The following is a 24,083-nucleotide window of genomic DNA, read 5'->3' on the forward strand; positions in this document are numbered from 1 at the left end:
TCCAAAAGCTGCCCAGTTTATCAAACAGAAACTCCCGGATCTTTTGCGCTCTTACATTGACGCGGACGTCAGTGGAAATCAAGAAGGTGGCTTCCAAGATATTGCAATAGAGGTCCTGCACCTTCTCCTCTCCCATCTCCTCTTTGGGCAGAAGGGAGCCTTTGGGGTAGGACAGGAGCAGATTGACGCTTTCCTCAAAACATTACGTAGAGGTGAGTGCTTCTGTTCAGGAGGCCTGACCAGATGCAGACTTTGAGACGGATTTTCATGACTTGCTGTCAGTGCAGAGTGCTGAAGTGGTGGGGAGCTTGCTGACTTAGAACTCGGTACATTTTCATAATGTAATTTTCATAATGTAATTTCTGTCAGTAAACTGACAGAAAAGTACCACTGTTCTGGTATTGGGTCCTAATGTACAGTTTTGCTTTCAGTGAGCAGTAATGTGGTCTCATGTTCTTGCAAAGTTTTGATAAGTGAACATTGAGGAAGGGATGGTCAAGTCTGTGTTTGCTTGTATGGCATGGTATTTGTGGATTTAACTAAAGCAACTTAGTACACTGTAGTTGAAAACCCCCTTACAGAGTAAGGAATGTACATTGCCATTTCAAACAGGTGCATTTTAAGCATTGTTTTACTGTATTAGATACAGATCTATGAGGAAACACTAGCACAGTGAGGGAGGTGCTTCTGATTTAAACTCTGGTTCATTTCCTGAAAGCTACCATTGTAGTCTGTTCCTTTCCAAAACCAGTGTTTGCTGTAAACCTATCAAACTAGGGCAGATTTGGACCCAAGATGATAATTGAACTTAACCCACTCCTTGGTGCTACACAGGCCTAGAAGAAGCTACCATTTATACAAGAGCAAAATATTTGTTATAATTTTTAAAATATAACTTGATAGTTCATACATATTTTAATAAAGATCAGTGCATTAGCTTGTGTAATTCCTGACACTTTGCTTTGGGATTTTGGGAACTCTTCTGTGAATGGCCCTGGATGGTATGGAGATGTTACATGTCAATGGTGCTGTCTCAGCAAGGCCCACCCACAAGGTGTCCTTGCTGCTGTCTGCTGTGAGCAGAACTCTGATCTGCAGATCTGATCCTCTCGTTACTTTTCTCTCTTGAACTTTGCTTCTCAGGAAGGAGAGAATGAGTATTTATTCTTTCTATGCCCAAGTGCCTGGCTTAGTTTTGCTGTATTTCTTAGACTCAGAAGCAGATCCTTTGTTTCATAATATTACCTGAGTTGGAGAAGTGGCTTTTGCTGGACTGCTGTATTGTTTCCTGCTCTGTGCTTTTTTTGGATGACTGCTGTTAGTGACAATCTAGTTCTAAACTTACACCATCACAGCTGCTGGCCTTTCGGGCAGCTGCAGAGCTGCAGTGAACCTGCATGAGCCTGGTTTAGTCTGCATTCTTCTTCTCTAAGAATATCCCAGTGCCAGTGGAGAACTGAGAATGGGATGGAGGGATACTGCATCAATGTTCTCTTGATTTCTGCAGCAGCAGGCCAACTTCAGCACTGCTGTGGAATAATTCTGAATAGTCTTTCACATGCAGCTGGTGTTCTGGGTGTTTTGACACTGTTACTCTTGCCTTTAGATTTTCCCCAGGAGCGTTGCCCTGTGGTGCTTGCACCACTTCTATACCCTGAAAAACGGGACATTCTAATGGACAGGATCCTGCCTGATTCTGGAGGGATAGCCAAAACCATGATGGAGAGTTCTCTGGCAGATTTCATGCAAGAAGTTGGCTATGGCTTTTGTGCAAGGTTTGTAGGAAAATGTAATTTCAAGCATGTAATTTTGGGGGGTGGTGGTGGTTTTCTTTCTTGTTTCTTGAGGTAAAAAATAAAGAACACTTTAAGTACTAAAATAAGTAGAATCTTACCAAGTATTATGAGGTTGTTTATTTGAATTCTGGTTGTATTTTGCTTTCTTCTAATGAATATTACATGCCTGTGAACACTGTAGAATTTTGTCATGATACAAAGTGTTACATAAAAGGATTCACATATCTTGTGTTCATAAGAATTTGAGTATCACCCTTTTGTATGTGAAAATGAAAGTGTCTGGGTAGATACAAACTCCAGCTAAATCCTGCTAGAGTGTTGGAAGAACTTTGCTCTTGCAAAACTTAGCCCTCAGAATGAAGCTAACCTGCATTTTTGTAAAATGTATAAGGTAGAACTAAATGATTCTATATTTCAAGAGAAAGACTATTGATTACTTTGGGGAGGTGGTGAAATCTCACAAGTATTAACGTGAGTTTCTTTTTAAACCAAGAAATAAAAACCCTGTGCAGGAAGATACTGCATTATTTCCTTTCTTAACACATGCATGTTAATATGTTTATATTAAGAGTTTATATACTCTTGCTATATAAATCTTCCTGGCCCAGTTATGAAGAGTTCACAAAATGGAAAAAAACTTGCAAAAAAAGCCTTAGTTCTGAAGTTGAAACTCGGGCATCTGCTCTTTGTTTTCTCTCTTGTCTCCTGGGAGGTTTTTGCTGGTGCCCTGTGCTCGGGGGTGCCATGGTTTGTACCAGGCTGAAGGGCAAGCATTCACAGCTTACCTTTGAACAGTGCATGTCAGCATTTTGAAATGTGCATTCTCAAAGCTTTGTTTTGCTTTTAGGTAGCAGAAAACTTGAGTCTTTGAAGCTCTGTATCACAGGTCAATGGTGGAAGCGCTTTTAACCAGAGTTAAACCTACCCTGTGCTTTTGCTTTGATAGAGCATAGTCTGTGAAACATCTCTGTGACATCCCTGTCACTTCAGTACGCCTGGCTCTGAACTGGAAACATGGCACCAGTGTATTTCGTGGAAATAATTGCGCAGATTGCCTGCTGAATTTTTCTTCTTGATTGTCCCAGAATTTTGTTGCATTGGATCATTTGACTAACTTGATGGAAGTCTTACATTGTGCTACAGTGCAACCTGCTTTCCTGTAAGATCTCTTTGTTTTGTTGCCTCTTAGTGTGGAAGAATGTCGCAACATAATCATGCAGTTTGGAGTTCGGGAAGTCACGGCTGCCCAGGTTGCCAGGGTTTTGGGGATGATGGCTCGAACTCACTCAGGATTGACAGATGGTATCCCATTACAAGTGAGTGGCCTGTTGTGCTGGGGGTTACATTTCAGCAGAAGGAGTTAAAATACTGGCTTCTAGGAATTTAAAAATTGCTTGTATTATTCAATACTTGTACTTCTGACTGTTCTGCTGTAGATGTCTGTAATACTTTCATGAATGAAAAGTTCTCAAAGTGTTAAACTAATACCATTACTAGTCTGAACTTCTGTTTATACCTTTCCAGTGCAGGGAGTTCTGTAGCCAATGGGTGTTGAGACTCTTATTTTTTGCTAGTGTTTGATTCAGTGTATTTGACTTGCAGTCTATTTCGGCTCCTGGCAGTGGGATTTGGAGTGATGGCAAAGATAAGAGTGATGGAAGCCAAGCCCATACCTGGAATGTGGAGGTCTTGATTGATGTTCTTAAAGAGCTGGTAGGTCTTGTGAGCATCTTGGTCTTTTATGTGGATAAAGCAGGGCATATCTCAGTATGATTATAAACCTTTTTAAGCTCCCCAACAGCCCGGATAGCTTTGAATCTCTGTAATGTAACTGTACTTAAATGCTGGGGGTTTTTTCCCCTCATGAACAAGAAAATTTTGAGGAATTCTGGGAAATGGAAGCTACTTGAATGAGTTACTTGGGTGCAGTTTGAGATTCACTCTGCACTGCTCCCATGTATTCCAGCATGTGCTCTCTGAGGGTTTTTGTGTTTCAGTGTATTTCTGGCAGTGGAAAGTGTTGTGCATCAGACACCTTGTTTTGGAAAACTTCTTACTGTAGGCATCAGTGATGAAAATGAAAGTATTTTTGTATTTACTCATTCCAAAACTCTTTATTGTTTCTTAGGTATGCTAACACTATAGAAATAGTAAAGTTTTTCCATCACTTTATAAGCAGCAGTTTTTGTAATGAACTCAGTTAAACATGAATACCATTTCCTTTGCTTGCCTTATATAGGATTTTTTCTGTATGTTCCCTCTAATGCATGCACAAGTCACTGTTTTGTTTTTCTAAACTTTGGGCCATAGCTTTGTCTCTGGTGCTGACCTGTCTCTGAACTGAGTGGTTTGCGTTCTCTAATGGTCACAGTTCCCTCCAAGCTCGTTCATCAATATGATTTCTCACTGTCCCTAAACATACAATGGGTGCTTTACAAGATCTTGGAGTTTACATTTTGCAAAAGGAGGAGTCTGTTCTGCTTGCCAGCAGATCAGACCCTTCTGCTTTTTTTCAGAAGGTGTGGAAGCCTAGGAAAGGAATAAGTCAGTATGCCAAGAGTGGAGCTATATGTTTGGAGGTTTTTAAAGAATTGTTAGCTAAATGTTTGGAAGGAGAGACAGCTGCTGTAGTGCTGGGGAAGTGCAACCTCACAGGGTAGTTAACAACATTAACTTGCATCTAGTTCTTACAACTATTTAAATATATCTCTTTTTAAAACAAAACTTGCTTTCAGCTAAAATTTGGGTGGATGTTAACCTGGGTACAGTACTGATGAAGAGGGTTTCTTTCAGGACAGTATTGAACACTGTAATGTGCAAGGCTCACAACCCTTGTTTTTCTGGTTGCAGAACCCTAACCTGGACTTCAAAGTAGTAACATATGAATTGGACCATCCAGGATTTCAGATTCGTGATAGCAAGGGGCTGCATATTGTGGTTTTTGGCATCCAGAGAGGGCTGGGCATGGAGGTTTTTCCAGTTAATGCCATATACAGACCTTGGAAGCATGCAGAGGGCCAGGTATGTTTACCAACATTTTTGCTCTACCTGTAGAATATTTGCCAAGTTACTGATTTTCTTGAATGATAAATGGAGATTAGTAATGTGGATGTTTAGATAATCCTCATTTGAGACGTTGGCATGTAAGGCACAAGCCTCAGGTGTATTACAGAGGTACAGTGTGTGATTTGCTGTATGGTGTGGACATGGTCACTTGCTGTGCACTGTGACCCCAGCAGAGTTCTGGTGTGTAGTGAGCATAGAACTGCTGCTGCATGGCAGTGCTCTGGGGTGCTTACCTGGTTATACAGAAAGGCCACGGCTTCATGGAAACACTATCCTCAGCACATCTATACTCATCATTCTCGAATTCTAGAAGTGTGAGCTTCAGTCTTGCATAAAACACACAGTGAAGCTTGGCTCATCCCTGCTTCTAAGTTGATTTGTATCATTCTCAAAATGTGGCACTTGATAAAGTGGAAGGAACCTGAAACTCTAATATCTAAACTGCTTCTGACATTTTTTTTTTATTCCAGCTCTCCTTCATCCAACATTCCCTCATAAACCCCGACATCTTCTGTTTTGCTGACTACCCTTGCCATACTGTTGCCACAGACATCCTGAAAGCACCACCAGAGGATGACAATCGAGAAATTGCTACATGGTAATAAACCTGCTCTCAGCTGCTTTTCATACATGGAGTTAGAGTAAGATTACTTGTCTGGTCAAGGGTGGCTTTATATTCATGCAGCCAGATATATGTAGCTATGTACATACCAGTAGATCAGCCATTAGTATTTGTGACATGTTTCATTGGTGAAACTATTCACATTATCAGAACTTCCTGTGTACTTCCATAATACCTTGCTTTTGTTGGAGTCTTCAGCTTGTTTGGAGAATTTCTGCTGGTGTGTTTTGGCATATCCTGAAAGCTGAAAGGAGGGGATAGAGGAGGTGGTTTGAAACTTAAATCTTTCTTTCCCAGGATGATATTAGAGAAACTTGCTCTGCTTGTATGAAAGTAGTCCTAAAATTTAATTATTAAATGTATGTGGCTATTGGTGAGTTATTGCATAAAGCTGACTGGTGTGATTTTCTGAGCTAACCTTTACACCCCTTGTTTGGTATAGCCATGTAGCTTATTTTAGTACAGGTACTTGCTGCTTTTTCAATTATGTGGCCCAAAATAGGGCACTGAAGGATGAGGAATACAAGTAAATTGGCAATGATCACTTGTCTGTAAAGCAGGCAAAACAAGTAGAGTATCTTCACTAACATTCACAAGTGGGGACTTTGAGGTGTTTTAAAAAGTGTATTCCATTTCCAGAAGTATGTTTCAATTTAAATTATCCAAGTGACCCACCTCAAGCTGAATTTCTTCAACATCAGCTTTCAGTTCCCTCTCCTCCCTAACATAATTAGGAGCTCTTAAAATCTTGAGTTATTTTTTTATGGTTTCTTGCAGGCTTATTATAAGTACATTATAAGAGCTGCAATGTCAGATTGTTTGCAGTGGGTGTTGCTGCATAGCCTTACAGTTGCTGCCATTAAATGCTTGAATCCAGGATCCTGTAAACTCGCTGCTTGATAACTTTGTCTATTTGTTTTTTCTTCTCTTTTGTTAGGAAGAGCCTGGATTTGATTGAGTCTCTGTTACGACTGGCAGAAGTGGGGCAGTATGAGCAGGTGAAGCAGCTCTTCAGTTTCCCTATCAAGCATTGCCCAGATATGCTGGTATTGGCCTTACTGCAGATCAACACGTCCTGGCACACCTTGCGCCATGAACTCATCTCCACGCTCATGCCAATCTTCCTCGGCAACCATCCCAACTCAGCCATCATTTTGCACTATGCATGGCATGGACAGGTAAGTATTTTCACTGTAGTTTGTTCCTGTAACTTGAAACCCTGTTACAAAGGTTGAACAGTTACAACAATGTTTATATTTGTTTATGAACTGGTCAGTTTAAAAGCCAAGAGGTAAATGATCCATTCTTTATGCAAAGTAATGGGATGTCTCTTCCCTGACTTGAAGCAAACTGTTATGGTTTGGTTTTCAATAAAATTCACTGAGAAAATATTCCTGGGAAAGTACAGAGACCCACGTTTAGTTAGATCTTTTTAAATCTTTAGCTTTAAACAAAGTTGACCACAGTTTTATTTTAAGAAAAAGGAAAAAAATGCAAAACCAAACAACCCAAAAGAAACCCCCAGAAACTTAACAGCATCACCTACCCCACCCCCTCAACTCTCAACCTCGCACATTTAAAGTGTAAAAACTTGAAGTAATAAGATGTGAGAAGGTCTAAACCAAAATAGTCTCCTTTATACTTGCCAAAAAGATAAAGGCTATTCTAGACATAAAAAAACTATCTGCACAGGAAGTTTTCATAGTCTGGGTGTTTTCTGAAAACTTTGGACTGACCTTTTCCAAGGAGAGCTTCCATGTAGAGATACAGTATCTGTGTATGCAAATCCCATACCTCTAATGGATGTTTTGTTTGGTGTGGCCTTCAGCATTGTGTGCATTGGTAGTTAAACAAAGAGAAGTCATACGAAATTTAAAGCAGAGGAGGTCTCTGGGGTCGGAGGGAATCTGCATTAGCAAACGTTTCCCTGTTCATCTAGAGTAGTTAATGGCAAGAAGCTTGACCTCTGAGGTCACGCTATGAATGTTTTATATTTTCCTGATGGAAGTCTTTAAATTGAAGGATAAGGTGTAGAATAGATGTGAAGTGCTTTTTGCATGAGGTCTTGATATGGCAGAAGAGGCGATTTTTCCACAAGGTGGGTCTCAGATCAGAGCAGTAGATGATGATTGCCATGGGACACGGTGCCATTCCATGACACTTTTCCTTTAAAGCAAACCCTTGCTGCCATAAACATCTTACTGGTGTTGTATTTTAAAATTGCTCCTGTATGAGCAAAGATCTAAATGCTGTGTTTTCCTTTTTAAGGTGTGGTACTGAATTTTCACTTCAGGGCATCAAGTCAGACATAACATTTTGTAAATAAGTACTCTAAAAATTATTTGCCTATGATAGAAATGAATTGGTCCTGGACAGTGGTGGAAAAGTGGTAGAAAAGAAGTGGGGATGTATGTATCTACTGTTTGCAGTAGCTCCTGGATGGTTAATTTTTGCATAGAAAGAGCTCAAATCAGAAGCAAGTTCTGAAACTAAAGAGCAAATATGTTTGTATATTAAGCTTTTTAGTTATAGCCTGAAAATACCCTGTTGAATGTTCACATAATTGATCCTGTTCCTGGAATCATGAAGTACAATCCTAATTTAATTCTCCCCAGGGTCAGTCTCCTTCAATTCGTCAGCTTATCATGCATGCCATGGCAGAATGGTACATGAGAGGGGAGCAATATGACCAGGCAAAATTGTCACGTATTCTAGATGTGGCGCAAGACTTGAAGGTGAGTTTTGAAAAATACTGCCATTATTTTTTGTCTAGTGTCAGATTTGCTCATCTTTTAAAGAAAGCTAAGCTTAACTTAGACTAGTTTAGTAAGGATTATATTGTTTAGGCATGTCTGAATTCATTTGTGGCTGCTGGCCCTCGTCTTAAACAAAAAGCCTACATTCATGTGACTTAAAGTACTCTTCAGCTGAGTCCTTGTATCTGACTACAGATGCTTCCAGCCTGTCCGGTTGTGAGCCCAAGACATTTTACTTGGTATTTGCAGTGGGGTTGGTTATTGTGACTTAGCTGACAAGTACCTTGGGAAGCAGCACAACAGAACTGCTTTCTGTGTGAATGTAGTGTGAATCCAGGAAGAGCTTTGACTGTTTCAACCTTGAATATTATTGAAATAAGAATGTAGAAAATATCAGATGTTTGTGTGAAGGTGGCAGTACTAAATGTAATGGAATGGGGATTTCCTGAGAATGCTACTATTTTTTAGATTTTGTACATTGACAAAAGACTGGAAGTTCTGACTTACTTCTTTGAGGCCTTTATTGCTTCCTGAAGTTAGATGCAAAATAACTGGGTGTCTCAACATGCAAGAGCACAAGCTGCTGCTTGAAGTCAGTTTTGTTGTAGCAATTACTGTGTTCAGAGATGACCTTTTGGAGCAGATATATTCCAAGTATCTCTGAAGTGGATGAGGTCTGTCTGCAGGAAAATGCTAGGTTCTTCTGCTTGATTTTGTAGCAATATCAATTTGGTAGCTCTTGACCACTTGCTGGTGGTTTTTCATAGCACAGAGCAATTTAAAACTCAGCACAAGGTCACTTCAAAGAAGGTGAAGTTACAATTTCAAATCAGAACTCTTGCTTATTTGTCTCACAAGCGAGCTGTAAGTGAAGTTGGTAGTACCAATCTTTGTTGACAAAGAAAGCGTAGCAGCATGTCATAATAAAACTTCTTTACTAAAATGTGTATGGGAACTAGAAAGAAAAGAAAGGAGAAATAATATCTGTGTGTCTTCACTAGTAGTCTTCTGATTTTCTTTCTTTAGGCCTTGTCAATGCTGCTAAATGGTACTCCATTTGCCTTTGTTATTGACCTTGCTGCACTTGCCTCTCGACGGGAATACCTCAAACTTGACAAATGGCTCACAGATAAAATTCGGGAGCATGGGGTAAAGCAGGATTTTTCTCTATTTTTGCACTCTCTTCAGTGACTAACTTAAGTCACTTTAACGATTTTATAAATAGCTTTAAAGTTGTTAAAAGTGTCCATAGTGTGATAGTTCAATGTTTTCACTGAACTATAGTAGCTTAGTGGAATTCTTTCCATGGTGCAATTGCCAAGTTTGAAATAGTGTCTTGGATGTGGTTTGGGAGATTAAGGTAACATTTTTTTCCCTCAGGAACCTTTCATCCAGGCCTGTATGACTTTCTTAAAGAGAAGATGTCCATCTATCCTGGGTGGGCTTGCTCCAGAGAAGGATCAGCCCAAAAGTGCTCAGCTTCCTCCAGAAACCTTGGCAACTATGTTGGCCTGTCTGCAAGCTTGTGCTGGGTAAGAATTACATTGCTTATGCTGAAAGGGCAATCCATTTGCAGCTCACTTCCTGGCACATGGTCACAGCTGGTTTGGAATTTCATATGGAGAATGGGCTCAATGAGAGTGTATAAACTTGCAGGGATAGGTGTAGTAGTACATTTAATTTTGCATTGAAACCTCTTTTGTAGGCGAGATCACAAGAGCTTGAGTGTTGTCTTTGTTGTCAAACCAGGTGAGCTGATCTTCGTGACTGGAGACTGTCTGGTTAGTCAGATAATCAGCTGTTAATGACTAGATAGATGTAGGGCTGTAATCCAGACAGAGGAATCCAGGCCATGGCTGCAGAATGGGACAGCATCTTGGAAAACAGTGTCTTTATAACGAATTTTGTGATTGTGTTAACCAATGTTTCTGTGTGGTAACTGCTTTGCCACAAAGGACTCATGCTGTCTTTATGTGTGGAAGAAAAGTGGGGAGTCGTGATTGTAATGTAACTGAGACTGAAAGTAGACATGTGTAACTTCTGTCTTTGAGAGAGACTCAAAGTAGTCAAAGATGGAAATATTGAACATCTTCTGCAGATCAGATCGTTTAGCCAAAGTCAAAAGAAAAAGGGTTGGATTTGAGAGCTGCTAGAGGCAGAGGTGGAATACAGAAGGGCTGATGGAAACTGAAATTGGACAAATCAGTCGTTAAATGCTGTGTACACAACATAGTAAATGTGGCTGAAAACATTCGTGGTGTTGTTTCTTAATGCTGTCAGATCAAGGTGGTGTTGAACTGCAGCAATATTTCAGAGTTAATGACAGGCAGCATAGTGCTGTGTGTGAGCCAGAGCGACTGGAAACTGGAGATGGGGCTTGTTTTGCTGCTACATTTTGGCACCATAAGAGGCTGTCATGTCCAAGTGTGTGTTACCTAATCTGAGGTTTATACTATGTCCTTTGGCTTAGCCAATGTGGTCTTGAAAGAAATAAGAAATGTCTTTAAAGGTACCCAGGATGATTTGTGGCTCTCACATAGATAGTAGGAAATTATACCAACATAGATTTGGTCATAATGAGTATTGGAACTGAAAGGGAATTTGAGGTACCTGTAAGACTTTAGGAGAAGGGATTCTCATGTTTTCTGATGGAAGCTGTGCAATTGACGGTCAAATGCTGTTTCTGAAATGAAATGGTCTAGCACATGTTCTGGTCTGAAGAGATAGGTCTTAATTTTCAAGTCAAAGTACATCTTTTAAGACTGTAGTTCACAAATGAACTTACATTCCGTATTTTGCATGTTGCAATGTCTGTTTTAGAGATTTAATAGTTAACAGTAGATTTGAATTACATCTAATATCATTGTGTTCTGAATTTTAATGTGTTACTGAGCTTTATTTATTCCATTAATTCCAAATGCCACTAGTTCTCTACTGGCACAATTCTCACAGCCTTTGGTTTCTTTTTATAGCTACTTTTATTCCCTTTTGTACAAGAATGTGACCTACTTGCAGTCATTTTCCATTAGTTATTCTCTTTGAGCTTTAGAATGAAAAAGCTTGGATTTCTTTCATGAAGCAGTTGCTTTGATTAGCTTAGGTTTCAGTCACGAATGGAAGCAGGCGTTGTAAAGACTAGAAGGTTAAAATCACAGTAAATATGAAATACATTTGGGAGGATAGTTGCACTTCATCAGCTGAAGCCTGCCATCTCCTAAATCTGTTGATTTAGGAGCCTGCTCTTTAATTAGGCTGTAGTTAGTTCTTGTCTTGTTTTGTGACCTGGGAGATTTATTTTTTTTTAGCCACCAGGTCCTGCATGTTCTAAAACTTATTTTTGGTGCAGCTTGTTTATCACTGGTGAGCACTGCAGTTGTGGCATCATGTAACAGTGAGTCTTCAGAAAGAAATAAGTGTTCCTGCTATTACTGAGTGTTTTTGCAGTGAAGTCAGGCTTGGTTGCAGGCACCACAGGCTGACCAACCATGTAATTTATTAACAAGCTGCTTGTGAGAAGAGAAGTCCTTCCCTTGTGGAGCTGCAGTGAGCTGAGAGAGGCAGCAGTGCTGTCTCCACACAGTCATGTCCTGCACAGTCCAAGTGTGTCAGTTTGGGGAATGGTCGTTTCTTCTCAGTCCTTCCCTCAAGCTAGGAAGAGACTTCTGTGTACCTGTGCATCAGGAATGAAAAGGCTTGTTCCCACTTTGTAACAGTGTTGGGGGGGCGGGGGGAGAGTAAGAGAAATGAAGGTGTGATTCCAGCAAGCTGGAACTTCCCTTACACTGACAGTTTTGTTGCTCTAGACCCTCTCTGAGGGTAGATTTCTGATTGTGTTTTTGTACATTTCCCCCCAAGCCTATTTGTTATGAAGTCTTTGAGACAAGGCTCTGGTAAGAGGATGTTAAAAGACTGTAAAGGAGTCAGCCTGTGAAACCCTTACTAACATGTCCCTTGCCCTGTATAGAAACCTGATCCCCCATGCTGCCTCCCCAGATTCCCATCTCTCCCGGGTAGGATTTTCCCCACACTGCAAAGTGTATCCCTGGCTTTGGAGAATAGCTGGAAGCCCTTAACTAATTCTGTGTGTACCATAACAGGATACTTGCCAAAGCTAAAGGCTAATCTACAATTCTTCTGCCTTAATCACCAGGATGGTTCCTTTGGTTTCTTTCCCCTCATCCCAAGAGCTGAGTAGTAAAAACTTGTAAAAATTGAGCTGAAATGAGGAATCTTCAGACAAAGTTAACAGAACAACAAAGCTGTATTAGGATGGTTGCACCATTACAGGAAGAAGTCTGCAGCTTTAGCTGTCTTCACTGAAAAAGTATAACTGAAGTTCAGGAAAGCATAAATAATTGGCTGTTTTTTTCTAAAAGGAAAATATTAGTGTTCTGTTATTATGTCTGTGTTAGGTAAGTCAGCAACAGAGCTGGCTTTCCTTCCAATTGGGGAACCTGGCAGTCAGACATGGAATATTTTGGGAAGAGGTACTGACTGCTCTGGGTTGTGCAATAACTTTGTGCCTAAATTTGAGTTTTCTGATGTTTTTTGATTATATTTTCCTTGAATAGTTAAATTTCCTATCTCTGTTTGGGTTTAGTGCCAGTGTGTGAAGCACATCTTTCAGTCTGTAGACAGATGAGTTTTAGTGGAGCAGGTGGTGGTATTTACCTCTTCTTTTTTTGTCTGTGAGTACATAGCACATGTATCTCATCTTTTAGAGAGACCTTGTGTGTAATGAGATTCAGAAAGAGAATAACCATAAATGGTGAAGTTTGGGTACAGGAAGAAGCCTTGAGGGGCAGATTTGAACAACGGATGGCAGCACCACTATCTGTGTTTTATTTAATTCATGAGGCCAAAGTGTTATATAGCCCATATTATGGGCAACAGCGGGTGAAGGCTCTTCTAAGAACCTACTGGAGCCGTGTAGGTACATATCCCAGCCTTCTGTAAATCCTTACTTGCTGGGGTAACTGTAAAGGAGTTATTGAATCATCAAAAACAAAGGAATAGTCTATTGGAGGTGGTTGTAAATCTACAGTTTAAACTTTTCTATTTAAATATACCTGTTTTGCTTGGGAGATGATCTAAGGAGGTTTTTCTAGTAACAAAATGCAGCTTTTGCTGGGGTTGTTTGGCAGCTTCTTTTTGTGAAATACAGCTCCAGTTTCTCTAGGAAAATGAAATAAGTTAAGGGCTTTATTTTTGTGCATGTTACACGTCTTACTGTCGTGCTTCCGCATCCCAGGAGCGTTTCTCAGGAGCTGTCAGAGACGATCCTCACCATGGTAGCAAACTGCAGCAATGTCATGAACAAGGCTCGGCAGCCCCCACCGGGAGTCATGCCCAAAGGACGCCCGCCCAGCGCCAGCAGCTTGGATGCCATCTCTCCTGTGCAGGTACAACAATCACATGCTGCATTTGCAGAAGGTGCTGTTGATTTAGTGCTAGTTCTGCTGTACTAGGTGAGCTCTTTCTGCAGGACTAAGTCAAACATCATCTGGCTCACGTAGTTTTGTGCTTGCATGTCTTGATAGTTTGCTTGTAGCTAGAGAATAATGTCTGAGGGATGTAGTTCAGAACTGTCTTTCACTTCACTGATGTCTGTAAGAAGTGACTGTGAAGTATTATAGGATGGGAGCACTGAGGAGGGACAGATATTTGGTTTATTTAAAATATCTGAGGTTTTCGTTTAAAGTGCTAAAATTTACTAGGACTTCTGAGAATTAAGCACTGCCTTTGAACCTGATGTGTCTTGTTTGTAGCTTCACGGGCCAAGCCACAGTGCTAGAGCATAAGGACTTGTTATAACTGGGGCTCTTCAGCTCTCAACTGAACTGCTCTTTTAAAAACAAGGTACATTTCAGTTAATCCCTGCCACTCATCATCCCTTCCTCCTCTGGGAGCAACACATAACAGACAGGTTTTGCTTCTAGCAGTTACATTCAATGGCAGATTTTTAAGTGGTGAAAAGTATTTCACATGAAATAATGGCAATTCAGCATTTAAGAATGACTGAATTGTCAGTAAATTATGTAAACTAAACCCAGAGAGTGGTTTTCTTGTGAATTGTTGCTTTATTGAAGTTGCTCATCAGATGTACCAAATATCTTGGCAACCTGCTACAAATAACTCAAATGAACAAACAGCAGCAATTTTTAGTCTGTAGTCATGTTGTCTTCTGGGTAGATAATACCATTTTCTGCTGTTCCTTGTCAGTTCCTTAACTTACTGCTTTGGCAGGCTGTATTGTGCCTTCCCTCCTGTTCATGAACCAGGTCTTAATGCTTTTTGTTGAAGACTTCGTTCAGGTATTTAGCTGTGAAACATGGGCATAGTATGGTCCTTCAGACAGTCAAAAATACTTTTAAGTTTGAAATGAAATAGCTTTGTAAGTCTTGAGGTGGGGTCTGAGGTTGCAGACTGCAGAGCATAAACTACTTTAGTGCAAAAATCTGCAAGCAGAAGTAAATGCTGCTTATTGTAAGCATTTACTCTTATTACACTTAATGACAGGCTGTGGAACAATCAAACTTTCTGTAAAACCTGTGAGAGGATAGGATTTGATGGGATTGCAGAAGAAAAATAAAAGTGCATTCTGTAGACAAACTAGTCTTTTGGGGTGATCTGAATGATTTCAGAACTTACAGTAACCATACAGAAGAGCTTTTCTCAGAAATGTTTTGATATGTAGCCGTCTTTGTACAAGGCATGCCCAAAATCATCTGGATTGTGGTTTATGGATATCTGTATAATCTTCCTTTCTTGGTTCAGATCGACTCGCTTGCAGGAATGGCCTCTCTTAGTTTAGGTGGCTCAGCTGCTCCTCACACCCAGAGCATGCAAGGCTTCCCTCCAAACCTGGGCTCTGCATTCAGCACTCCTCAGTCACCAGCAAAAGCTTTCCCACCTCTTTCCACCCAAAACCAGACAACCGGTTTCAGTGGCATCGGAGGACTCTCTTCACAGCTTCCAGGTACTGCTGTTGGGGTGGAGTGGTTTGGTTTTGACATGGCAGAGCTAAGGCACTGTTATTCCTGTGGCTGGAAATAGTGAATGTGACAGCCCACCCCTTAAGGGTGGATTGGGTGCTTCCTTCCCTTTGAGGATGGGAGATCACACTCGACAAACAGCTGTGTCGTATGGGAAGGAGTTACACTGCAATATGGAGTGAGGAGTCCTCACTCCTGGGTCATTGCTGAAAAGCACTTCAGAGTGTTGCATCTGCAATAGGGAAAAGGTTAGAGTCAAGAGGACGAGTGTTTTGACAAATACAGCAGCATTATTTTAGGTTGAGACATAAACAAAGAACTGCCTGTGTTAAAACTGCTTGATATCAGATAGCAATGAGACTGTAAAGCTCTGAGTTCTTGGAAACAACAAGGGCTAGGAGGAGTGGTAAGTGGATACTCTGAGGGTGCAACTGAGATGAGATGCAACTGAGATGACCAATTGTTTGCTTGTATTAAATGGTCTTACTACAGGTTTGCTTTCCAGTAGGTGGTCTTACTACGGGTAGCCTGACTGGCATAGGAACTGGAGCCCTAGGCCTTCCTGCGGTGAACAACGACCCATTCGTGCAAAGGAAGCTGAGTACATCTGGACTGAACCAGCCTACATTCCAGCAGAGTAAGATGAAACCTTGTAAGTGGTAGTGTTGTCTGTGGCTGTGAAGTGTGACTGTGGTCTGCAGTTGATCTGTGTTTCCTTCAGGGGAAGTTTGGATCTGTAGGTGGTAAATGTTAGAAGTGTGGCTCTTGTATTATTATATTAGTCTGAAAAAGATGCTTCTAAGCTTGTATCCTAAGATACAAGCATGAGTTTGCCATGTGGCCGCAGGGAGTGCATTAAAAAAAAAAAAAAAAGCATAAAAATAGAATGTGTTATGGATTTGCATGAATAATGTGTTTTTGTCCTTTTTCTGCTGTGCTGTGTTTTGAACAAAGCTGTTGTCCTGCTCTTGACAGAGAATTGTATGTGCCTGGTACCAGGGTATTTTTTGTTTCATTTGTAACAAGGTTAAACCCGGGTAAGGTCCTATTGCAGCAGAGAACTCGACAGGTGAAGCAGTGAAATAGACTGCAACATTGGATACAAATAAAACCAATAAAAGTTGGTGGGAAGGTAGTTTTTGTAAGGAATAATTTGATTCTTAACACTAAGCCATTATCCTTAACTCACTTATGCCTCTGCAGCATGCTCACAGTGAGATGTTGAAGCAGTCAAATGGTCAGGAAGCACAGCCTTATGCTAAACCTTCCACATTGCTGTTATGGGGGAGCTATGAAAGAAGCCATGTGCAATAACAGCAGAGTTACCTATCTCTACAGTTGTACAGTGGAGGTGGCTGTAATCACTGTTGGTTTATATTGTAGGTCTTGAACATTCATTATAAATTTGTTGGAAGCTCACTGGTTGGCCTGAAAGTTTGTGTGCAAGTTTGTGTGCATGTTAGTGTTGTGTAGCATGCTTTATTCTACTCTGTTCTGCATTCAGTCATTTAGTTGTCAGCTGAGGTTAGCTTGGGATGCTCTGGGTTCTAGGGGTAGAGCAGTGTGAGGTTAATGCTATCTTAGGATGCAGGTTTTTTGAACAAATATAGCATAATGAAAACAGATTTTTAAATAGCAATTCCTGTCTACTGGGAAGGTTAAATATCCTGCTCTCTTCAGAAGAACTAGCAGTTCTGTAGAGATTGGTGGAAGGGTTGAAAAGGACTAGATGAAATGCTGACTGTGTGAAGTTGTCCTGAGCATGATACCTGTTCCTTTTTTTTTAACAGCTGACTTATCTCAGGTGTGGCCAGAGGCTAATCAGCACTTTAGCAAGGAAATAGATGATGAGGCAAACAGCTACTTCCAGCGGATTTACAACCACCCACCACACCCAACCATGTCTGTGGATGAGGTGAGTTCCCTTCTGTAGCAGTTACGGCACCTGTCCAGAGACTTGCAATAAAGTGGGTCATAATTATTCCTTCATGTATTAGTTGCAGTGGAAAATAATAAAGGGCTCGTGGCATTGCGTGCAGCATGGCTCTTTTGCTTGGTTGAAGTTGTTTCCACAGTAAAATTGCAGTTGTTCATTACATTCAGCTTTGACTTCGCTGGACTGAAGAATTCAGATGTCTAATTAACACTCCTAAAATGCTGCTAAGTGGGAAGGATTCAGTGTAGTGTGGAAGCTTTTGTGTTGAAAATAAGTGTTGAAGAGTGCCTTTAAATAGTCTGTATAAATTATCTTAAATGTATTTGGTTTTAAACTATGTAAAAATGACTACAAGATCCATAGATATAAAAGTGTCCCAAGTTCTACCTTCTGAGCTTTTGATAATTATTTTTGTTAGTCTCTATGAGAGTAATTATTGGTCTGATGTACTTAATCTTTGAAGTACTTCAAATTCACTTTAATATATTTGCACAGTTATAAATTATGGAAGACACAACATTAATTTTCATTTTTCTAATTTGCAAGTAATGGAGTAGACTGTCACAAAAAAGTTTTATGTGACAACAGTTGCTTAAAAGAGAACTAAAGTCTGAAGAGGCAGCTGGTTGCAGTGATGTAGTGTCTGTCTGCTGGCTAAAATACCCCTTGTGATTGTAGTAGCACAATGAGCCTTAGTAGCTGCAAGCACTTGTGAAACATGATGGGAAAGGGCTGCAATAAAGCAAATCCGTAGGTAACAATTTCCAATTTCTTTGCAGGTCTTGGAAATGCTGCAGAGGTTTAAGGACTCCAACATTAAACGGGAACGAGAAGTGTTTAACTGTATGCTGAGGAACTTGTTTGAGGAATATCGTTTCTTTCCCCAGTACCCAGACAAGGAGCTGCACATAACAGCCTGTCTCTTCGGGGGCATCATAGAGAAAGGACTGGTTACTTACATGGCCTTGGGCCTGGCCCTGCGCTATGTTCTTGAAGCCTTACGAAAGCCTTTTGCATCCAAAATGTACTATTTTGGTATTGCTGCACTAGATAGATTTAAAAATAGGTGAGTGTGGGTTTTGATACTCTTCTAATAGTGCCTGTATTGTCTCGTGAACCTTGAGCCTGCTTTAATTGTGCAGTACAAGGTTGCACCCCTCAGCCTGGGGATTTCTTCAGAGATACTCTGACTTGAAACAAAATTTGTGAATGTGCTAGTTAAAGGGTAACCTTTCTAAATTAAAATGTTCAGTGTGATACCTGTATAAATGTGGGACAAACTGAGGTGCTGAAACTATTTAGACTCTATAAAAATCAGTGAAGTGTTGAGTTAGATCAAGTAACTAACAGCTTGTTAGAAATGGAGTGAATGGAATTACTCTTCACAGTACTTTTCAGTGGAGTGCCATTTGCACTGTTCATTACTGAAGGACTGACTGGGAGCTAAGCTCTAGAACTTGGCTTTTACACAGAAAAGTATGGCTAAATAATCTCAGAAAAATGTCTCTCAGAACTTCTAATGAGTTGCAGATAGAGAAGATCCTGGGTGTGAGGTGTGCTCTGGTTTGCTGTTTAAAATGCACTGAACCAGTCTACAAATTACTTATCCAGTAATCTTGTTACAAACGCTGAATATAAACGCAGTTGAGTACTAGGTCAGAAGTATAGATAGATGAGTTGCTGTCAATAAATCTTGTGCTTGAATGTTAAATTAATTCATTTTAAACAGATTTTGCAGCAAAAAACATTTTGTAGGAAACACTTTTTTTATAGCACAGCTGCTGTAAGGAGTCCAGAAGTAATTCTGTGGTGCAGTATGGGAATTACATACCTGATACTTGTTTCTCTCTAATACGATTTCTGATGTGGGTTTATGCTTCTGACTAATGTGTGTTTTGTCTGACAGATTGAAGGACTATCCCCAGTATTGTCAGCACTTGGCTTCTATTAGTCACTTTATACAGTTCCCGCATCATTTACAGGAGGTGAGTGCATTTGTAAGCAACACTGACAGTCTATGATAAGTTCTTTAGAGAAAACTTGTTTCCTTTGGAAAAGCAGTTTCATCTGTGGTGATTTTAGACCATGTACATGCACAGAATCAAATACTTTTTCTAAAAGGTTTCGCACTGTGATAGGGTGGGCAGGTGAAGGTGCCTTTCTTGCTTCCATGAATCTGTTTGGGTTGTTTATGTTGAAATAGCTTCCTGTATATAACTGCATGATCAACCAATGCACATGTCCGTGTGTGAAGGTTTTAAAGTGCCTTGGTGGATGTATATTTTATATAGTCTCTTAAAGATTTGACATTTTAGTCTAAAATATAGGTCATTCAGCTGCATTTATGCAGTTTCATACTTAGACCTGATAAAATAATCCAGGAAAAAATGCCTTTCCTGAAGTTCTGATAAGAGCCATGGGAATACGTTGTTGTCCAAAACAGTGTTCATCACATGGTGTCTGCCTTGAACGTCCTTTTATTGGTAGAAGAACAGAAAAACTAATCCCAGTGGCAGAGCTTAAGAGCATGAGCTAAATAAGGAAAAATGATTGGCTCTACCATTAAGGCAGAGGCTCACACCCAAAGCTGCAAAGTCCAAAAGCAGTCTTGGTTTCACTAACAGCTTTCAAGACTGAAATGACAGTCTGATGTTTCCAGTTTCTGGGGAAATGTATAGCAGTGGGGAAGAAAATAATTTTCTACTATGGAACTATTTCAGAAGATGTAATATCTAAAAGTTGGCTATTTCTGTACTGTGGTTTTGCTTACTAATGGTGAGCTTCAGACTATTCTCTCTAGCTGTTGGAATCCTTGCAGATGACTTCTTACCTACTTTGTAGCCTGCTTCTTGATACTCCCACATTGCTCTTGGGCTCTTTCTCTCTTTTGTTCTGCTGTTCTAAGCCTGGAAGGATAGGGATGGAATTATTGAGGTAGTGCTCTGTAAAATACTAAGCATGTTAGGTCTTGTGATGCTTGACATCAGCTTTTTGAGGCCAGAGGCAGAGCTTGAGGCTTCTCTGCAGTAAGAAAGACCATAGTGATAAAATGTGCTTTATCAGAGTATACAGTTGTAGTTACAGATTCCTTTGTGGCAAGACTGTCAAATATTTTAATGATTGTTGGCAAACCTTTATAGTGCTCATGCTAAAAATCAGCCTGTAGTTCTCTTGCTGCATGTGAAATTTTGTATGTGCTTGTTCACTCTATTTTAGTACATAGAATATGGACAGCAATCCAGAGATCCTCCTGTGAAGATGCAGGGTTCAATCACCACCCCTGGAAGTATTGCACTTGCCCAGGCTCAGGCCCAGGCCCAGGTTCCAGCAAAAGCTCCTCTTGCTGGCCAAGTCAGCACTATAGTGACCACCTCAACCACCACCACTGTTGCAAAAACCATTACAATCACCCGACCAACCGGAGTCAGCTTCAAGAAGGATGTGCCGGTGAGCATTGTGTCATTGTGCCCTTCCCAGAGGGGCAGATGCTGCTCTGGACTGAGTACAGAGAGACAGAATCTGTTGTAATTTGTGTACTACAGGTTTTCAGACTGTGATTTTTATTTTAGATTTAAAGCATATAACCTTTTAAAATATGGCCAACATTTTTGTAGAGAGAAGGCGTTTTTCGTCATCAAACTACCCAATTACTTTGGAGTCAAATTGAAATGCGTTCTTGAGGCTGTAATTATCAAGATAATTACAGAGCCATCATTTCTATTAATGACTTGCAGCAGGACTCTTAAAAATAGTTGGCAGCTGCTGTTCTGCTTGGGACTTAAAAATGCTTACTGCACACATCTGACCTCACAGTTGTAACTGCGTTAGGTTTTCCACATCTTTGGTCACTTGTGTACAGAACTCTGAAGTGCTTATCAGAGTTATTACAGGATTGACAGGTAGATAGAATTGGCTATTGCACAGGAAATTTTGGGGCACACTTGGTCCCATGTGGATGCCGAGGATGGGCAGTGCTGTTCTGTATGATGGCTGATGCACTGGAAAGTCGAGCCTGTCTTTCTGCTTGGGACTTTGAATAGCTCCCTGTAAAGGAGGCAAAAGCCAAATGTAGCTGAAAGTGTTGTGAACACACTTGGGGGGACAGTCATTAGTGTAGCTATTAGTGTCTTTCACACCTGATTACATAGTGTAGAAGCTTTGAGGTGTTTGTTTTCCCATTTTAAACTCCGGTCAGGATTGATACTTAAAACTGCATTGCTTTTTCCCTTAATTGCAGTGTACCAGGTGCTAAAGCCCTGGGGTCAGACCTGCAGCTGTAGGGACCAGGACCACATTCTGTTGACTTTAGCTGGCATCTCAGAATGAACTTCTGAGATTTCTCCTTCCCAAATCAGCACTAAAGTGCTGCTGGAGACTCCCTGCTGTGTTAAGTGCTGCTCACTATTGTGTTTTGATTTTTCTCCAAGCTATAATTGTACACAGGCCATTGCAGTGGCACCTAGTATATGTGCATGTAGAGGCTTTTTGAGCAGCAGCATTCTTCTGCTGAGTATTGATCATCATTTTTAGAATTAAAATTCACTTGGCTCCTTCAGAGTGCTGCTGAAAATTAATCTGAGACAGTAGATGTCCCCTGATAAAGCTCAATTCTATTTTTGCTTGACAGAACAGAGCAAAAGTTTCTTTTGATGTCACCTCTAGGTATTGTTTATGCTTAACTTCTTGTTCTCCCTCCAGCCTTCCATTAATACTACCAACATTGATACGCTGTTAGTAGCAACAGATCAAACAGAGAGGATTGTGGAACCTCCAGAGAATGTCCAGGAAAAAACTGCTTTCATCTTCAATAATCTGTCTCAGTCAAATATGACACAGAAGGCAAGTATGAAAGAATGCTAGTAAAAATAATTTTTATACTCTTAATCCTTTTTTTATATATTCATTTTTAAGTGTGGGCTGATGATGCTTCTACAGAATTCTAACTTGAAAAACCTCAGGAAGGAGCACACTGTAAAGAAATTATGGTTTCCAGCACTTTCTTCTTAAACATTTTTGGAGATAAAATTTTTTCAGGGAGAGGAGAGATGAGTAAAAGATACCTGTTCTTAATCTTAAATAAACATTCACATCATAAACAGACTGAGTACCATTAAATGTTGCAAGGTTAAGCTCTGGTATTTCAAGAAGAAATTAAGGGAATTTTTCTGAACTCTTTGAGGTGTACAGTCCTGTTGCCACCTGTGCTGTTGTCTTGTGGATGGATGGCTTGAACTTGTGAGGTGACAACATTTACTTCCAGTTGTCTGATAAAAAGTTGGGAAGTGAAGGAGAGGTGAATTTCTGATTTCATGATTGAATCCTCACTGGTTGACCAGATCTTTGGATAATGAGACACTGATTTCAAATATTTCTTTTTTTGTAGAAAAACAGCCTTAGTGTTAGAAGCAATTGACTGACCATAAACTGTGTGTTGCTCAGAGCTGACCCCAGAAGGTTTTGATTATCTTCTCATCTGTTCTGTGGTGTGCTTTGTCTTTGCTTTGAGCACAGGTGGAAGAATTGAAGGAAACAGTGAAAGAGGAGTTCATGCCTTGGGTATCACAGTATCTTGTGATGAAAAGAGTCAGTATCGAGCCTAACTTTCACAGCTTATATTCAAACTTCCTTGACACACTTAAGAATCCAGAGTTTAATAAAATGGTTCTGAATGAAACCTACAGAAATATCAAGGTGAGTAGTGCAAGTTTTCTAAAGGTAGCACAGGAGTGTGCTGTTCTCCTCCTGCTATTTGTTTGTATGGTGCTGATCCTCAAATATAGAATATCATTCACAAATCTACTTTCTATAGTACCATTAAACTTACAGGTTATCTTTAGTAATACTAGGATTCTTTTCAGTTAAGAACATACGAAAGACTTAAATTGTGTAACAGTGGGGCAAATTTGCATTTGAATTCATTTATGTAGGTGGACTTCAAATTTGTGTGAGGTTTGCAAATTATAACCCAGGGGAAAATTGCTTACAGTCTGGCTGTTTTCTGTGGAGGAAAGTACAAAGATAGAAAACCACACTCTGCTCTTTTGGCCCAAGAGAAATAAAGGGGAAAGGGTGTGTTTAGAAAACAGGGGTGTAAAAACCAAAATTTATTGGAGGGCTAAGATAATGTGGGTGGGAGGAGGAAGCAATAGCCCAGAAGTGATGACCAGATGAAACAAGTTTGTAAAGAAAGCACTATTTTTAAACCTGTTGGTGGAATTTCCTGACCACCATGGGTTACGCTGTAGTGCAAAAGCATCTCCTGACTCTTGAGAACACAGCTGATCTTGCTCTGTTCAGCTGATGCTCCTCTGAAGTTCAGGAACAGAACTAACAGCAGAATACTTGTTTTATGATTTATGACATGATTTATGTTTTGACATGACAATGAGATGGTTTTCCTGGAAGGTTAAACTGTAGCTTTCAGGTCTGTGATGAGGCATTAAGAAGAAGCACAAGTTATACTTGGCTATGGGCTGGTCTCAATAGAGTAATTGGTAAGGACTGAGAAATGTAATCCTCTTTTTTTGATCCTTTTAAAGAAAGGAATTTTGTAGTCATTACAGCGCAGATTTACAGGGTGCTGCCTTGCAGTGGAAGCTGTTCAGGTATCTCTATAATGTGACTGAAGCTCAGAACTTAACGTTCTAAAACTTTGCCTTCATTCGGATGAACTGTTGGAGTCTCGTTATCTTGCATTTGTTGCTTGAGATGCTCTTTTTTATTCTTTGTTAGGTGCTACTGACATCAGATAAAGCTGCAGCCAACTTCTCAGACCGTTCCTTGTTAAAGAACCTTGGTCACTGGCTGGGAATGATAACAATGGCTAAAAATAAGCCCATCTTGCACACGGTGAGCTTCTGTCTTTACAGACTGCCTTGGCATGAATTGGTATGCGGTTATGCAGTAGCATAG

General features: G+C 40.3%; 1 protein-coding gene and 2 non-coding genes across 10 annotated transcripts in view; all 3 read left to right on the forward strand.

The window, feature by feature from the left end:
- The window catches only part of CNOT1 (CCR4-NOT transcription complex subunit 1), a 53,891-nt gene that overhangs the window by 11,515 nt on the left and 18,293 nt on the right, over nt 1-24,083 (forward strand). For 2 of the 8 annotated variants that reach the window (XM_063410970.1, XM_063410974.1), the window contains exons 7-26: nt 9-212; nt 1,607-1,775; nt 2,986-3,112; nt 3,399-3,509; nt 4,647-4,817; nt 5,333-5,460; nt 6,422-6,662; nt 8,100-8,219; nt 9,267-9,389; nt 9,621-9,772; nt 13,492-13,642; nt 15,018-15,219; nt 15,741-15,887; nt 17,026-17,150; nt 17,951-18,237; nt 19,078-19,156; nt 20,388-20,618; nt 21,870-22,010; nt 22,683-22,862; nt 23,904-24,020. In XM_063410970.1, coding sequence (XP_063267040.1) covers nt 9-212; nt 1,607-1,775; nt 2,986-3,112; nt 3,399-3,509; nt 4,647-4,817; nt 5,333-5,460; nt 6,422-6,662; nt 8,100-8,219; nt 9,267-9,389; nt 9,621-9,772; nt 13,492-13,642; nt 15,018-15,219; nt 15,741-15,887; nt 17,026-17,150; nt 17,951-18,237; nt 19,078-19,156; nt 20,388-20,618; nt 21,870-22,010; nt 22,683-22,862; nt 23,904-24,020 — 3,206 coding nt within the window. The remainder of the gene's footprint in view (nt 1-8; nt 213-1,606; nt 1,776-2,985; nt 3,113-3,398; nt 3,510-4,646; nt 4,818-5,332; nt 5,461-6,421; nt 6,663-8,099; nt 8,220-9,266; nt 9,390-9,620; nt 9,773-13,491; nt 13,643-15,017; nt 15,220-15,740; nt 15,888-17,025; nt 17,151-17,950; nt 18,238-19,077; nt 19,157-20,387; nt 20,619-21,869; nt 22,011-22,682; nt 22,863-23,903; nt 24,021-24,083) is intronic. The other 6 variants (XM_063410972.1, XM_063410976.1, XM_063410971.1 and 3 more) reach the window with 3 other exon arrangements.
- Nucleotides 13,972-14,107, forward strand: LOC134557869 (small nucleolar RNA SNORA50). The gene has a single exon (XR_010082216.1). It is a non-coding gene; the product is annotated as a small nucleolar RNA SNORA50 (small nucleolar RNA).
- Nucleotides 23,360-23,498, forward strand: LOC134557867 (small nucleolar RNA SNORA46). The gene has a single exon (XR_010082214.1). It is a non-coding gene; the product is annotated as a small nucleolar RNA SNORA46 (small nucleolar RNA).

This window comes from Prinia subflava, chromosome 13, assembly GCF_021018805.1.
Source record: "Prinia subflava isolate CZ2003 ecotype Zambia chromosome 13, Cam_Psub_1.2, whole genome shotgun sequence".
Classification (NCBI taxonomy): Eukaryota; Metazoa; Chordata; class Aves; order Passeriformes; family Cisticolidae; genus Prinia; species Prinia subflava.